The sequence below is a fragment of the Apodemus sylvaticus genome, chromosome 7 (assembly GCF_947179515.1).
Source record: "Apodemus sylvaticus chromosome 7, mApoSyl1.1, whole genome shotgun sequence".
NCBI classification, from domain to species: Eukaryota; Metazoa; Chordata; class Mammalia; order Rodentia; family Muridae; genus Apodemus; species Apodemus sylvaticus.
The window spans coordinates 96433579-96436405 of NC_067478.1; the positions used below are offsets into that span (position 1 = coordinate 96433579).

General features: G+C 38.4%; 1 protein-coding gene across 1 annotated transcript; it reads right to left on the reverse strand.

Moving 5' to 3' along the window:
* Positions 1-997: 997 nt before the first annotated feature.
* On the reverse strand, positions 998-2357 carry LOC127688388 (prostate and testis expressed protein 2-like). The gene is made up of 4 exons (XM_052186958.1): positions 2321-2357; positions 2151-2174; positions 1453-1584; positions 998-1134 (listed from the first exon to the last, which is right to left on the reverse strand). The coding sequence occupies exons 1-4, from the start codon at positions 2355-2357 to the stop codon at positions 998-1000; spliced, it is 330 nt and encodes a 109-aa protein (XP_052042918.1).
* Positions 2358-2827: the final 470 nt, after the last annotated feature.

Below are 2827 nucleotides of genomic sequence, written 5' to 3' on the forward strand. Positions count from 1 at the left end.
ACTTCCCTCTATGGTAGACTGCTATTTAGACAAATAAGCTAGATAAACCCTTTCCTACCCTCAGATGTTATTGGTCAAAGTGTTTTATCACAGTAACAGAAAGGAAACTAGTATATGCTGGTACTCATAACATTAAGTACTATGACACACAGTATTACTCAAACACCATGTCATGTCAACATTTTAAACTTGTCAACTTGACACAAACTACAGGGATATTACCTCATGCTATCTTTACATGTTCTATTACCTCTAACTGCTACAGAAACCCAGTTTTATTTTTTCCTCAATTCCATCACAATATTGAGTTATCACTTTTTAACAAGGCCTGAACCTCTAATCCAACCACCTGGTTGAACAAGAGCCTTAACAATACAAATCAGATCCAGACACATCAATGTGTCTCTGCATCAATGACAATTTTCATAAATTTCTAGTTTTGTCGTTTAATCTCTCTACTTGACCAGGTTTTTTTTTACCTCTCATATTTCTTCCATGAGATTTGCCTCCCCCTAAAAATGTCTCAGATCATTAGCAAATCAGGAAGCTGGGATTAACCCTTTCTTACCTCCAGAATCCATAAGTAATGTGCCAGGAAGTCTCAGAACTAGTCCAAAGAAAATCTCAACTCAGAAGACTTGGTGCAGACCAACACAGACTATATTTACAGATTTCTCTGTACAAAAATGGGATGACATTCTCAGCCAAAGACTTGTGGGTTTGTATATAAGATGATCAGTTCTGGGCCTACTTGTGATGAGCAGGATTGTCCACAGATCAAAATGCCCTTCTAGATGTGACAGAAATAATTTACAATGATTTGTTTAGAATGAGGCTGATCTCCCAGCTCAGTTTCTCATATGACTACTCCTCTTTTCACTGACAAACGATTCTCCCGTTCATCATTAGTTACGAGGGGAGAGTAAATACAAACTTTGGGGGAAATGGAGTTGGTAGTAAGTTGAAGAATGATACCAAATCCATAATAAACTCAGAACTAGAGTCCCATTGGGAGGTTGCAATAGCTACTATGCTTGCAACAAATTAGCTCTGTCCTCCTTTCAAAACTCAGGAAGTTGATGTCCTCACAGTTGGTCATACATGACAATCTTGAATAATGATACATGCTCTGCCCTGAGGAAGCAAAAGAGGAAAACAACTTTGAAGACTTTATTTCCCACTTCCACATTTCTGATAATAACCTATCTTCAGGTTTCCATAGTTTTCTGTACTCATTGCTCACCCATAGAAGGGATTTCACTCCATAACTGGCTAGAGACATCAGCCCCTCTATTAATCAGTGTTATCTTAAGGACAGGCCTATCTTTCCAGCCCTTACATGAATGCTCATCTGCATCAACTTCACTCTCACACTCATCCTAAGTATGAAACGACCTGCTATTTAGAAAGAAAGGCGTGGTTAGCTCCCCATCATTCCATTACCCACATTACCTCTTTTTGTGAGTATGTAAACGTTCTCAGCAGCACAGGACTGTCTATGCTTCAGTGTGCAGGATCTCATGATTTCATAGCATAACCCAAGATGATATTTCTTACATTTATAACACATTGTTCGATGATTTGCTAAATTCAGAAAGAAGTACTTAGTGAATGTGGTCTGGAGAAAATTTATGCAATTAGAACCTTCTCTATAGGAAGTAACTATTGATCCATGGGTTGTGACCTTTCAGAATAGATTCCTATAATAATCTTGAGAGAGAAATGTTTTCTTTTGGGTTTTGTACTGTTTTGTTTTGTTTTTTGAGATAAGATCTCTCTATGTAGCCCTGGCTGGCCTGGAACTTAAAGATATCAATTTGTCTTTGTTTCCAAAGTGCTGGGATTGTGAAAGATACACTTATAGACACAAACCAAATATATACTATTTGTGGAGTTCAGGGTTCCAGTAGAATTTGCCCATAGAATTCACCTAATAAGCACCTTGTATAGACTGAATATTTTGTCATGGATATTTGTAATAGGTAAATGTAAACAAAGGTAATTACAATTCCTTGCTAATAACCATAGAGTAAATAAGCCAGGAGAAAACTGGACTCTCTGCATTCTATAGTAAATGGAAGGGAGGTTTACTCCAGAATATGTTACAAATGAACTGTTTAACAAAGGCTTTATGCCAGCTATTATCATACCTTCTTCAGGCTCATTAAGGACACCTGTGAAGAGAAAGAAAATGCAGTCTCCTTTGTTACAGTCTCACAGATCTCTACAGCCCCAACAATCAGTTTGGAAATACCTCCTTCCCCAGCATTTGGCCACTCCTTAAGTAACCATCAGCTTTTTCTTTATCACCAGGACTTACCCCAAAACTGGCAGAACACACAAACCATCAACAACATGAACAAAGCAAACATCCTGCAACCCTTGTCTTCTGCAGTTTTCTGAGGAAGGTACTGGCTCTTTTCTCACTTGCGAGGAGAGAGTGACCTGTCCTTGGGCTATTCATCTAAATTGCATCATAAATTTTCCAAGACAGACAGTACTCTCAGTTCCCAGAACCAATACATTATGTTTGATTCCCTCTGGATACACTCCTAAATCCTAATTCATCAAATTTGTCCCTATTTCCAGGATGCATGTCTTGACAAACTTGGAGTTGTTCTTTAGAGTTCCCTCTGCCCCACCTGCAAAGGAGAATGACAGCGAAGCTCATCCACTCTCCCTATTGATTTCCTTGCAGCTGCACAAATTTTTCTCTATATGCACTCACCATGATTTAAGTCATCATTATCTTGACCAACCAATAGTTTTATTTTTCTTTGGCTTCCTTGTTTCTACTTTTGTACCCTCATGGTGAGTTCTCCAGGTA

Excerpts from the sequence above, each read along its gene's own strand:
- LOC127688388 (XM_052186958.1), bottom strand. The coding sequence starts at position 2,357 with ATGTTGTTGATGGTTTGTGTGTTCTGCCAGTTTTGGG. Across the intron at positions 1,585-2,150 it reads CCTTAATGAGCCTGAAGAAG|CAAATCATCGAACAATGTGT; the intron begins GTATGATAATAG and ends TTCTGAATTTAG. Across the intron at positions 1,135-1,452 it reads TTACATACTCACAAAAAGAG|GGCAGAGCATGTATCATTAT; the intron begins GTAATGTGGGTA and ends TTGCTTCCTCAG.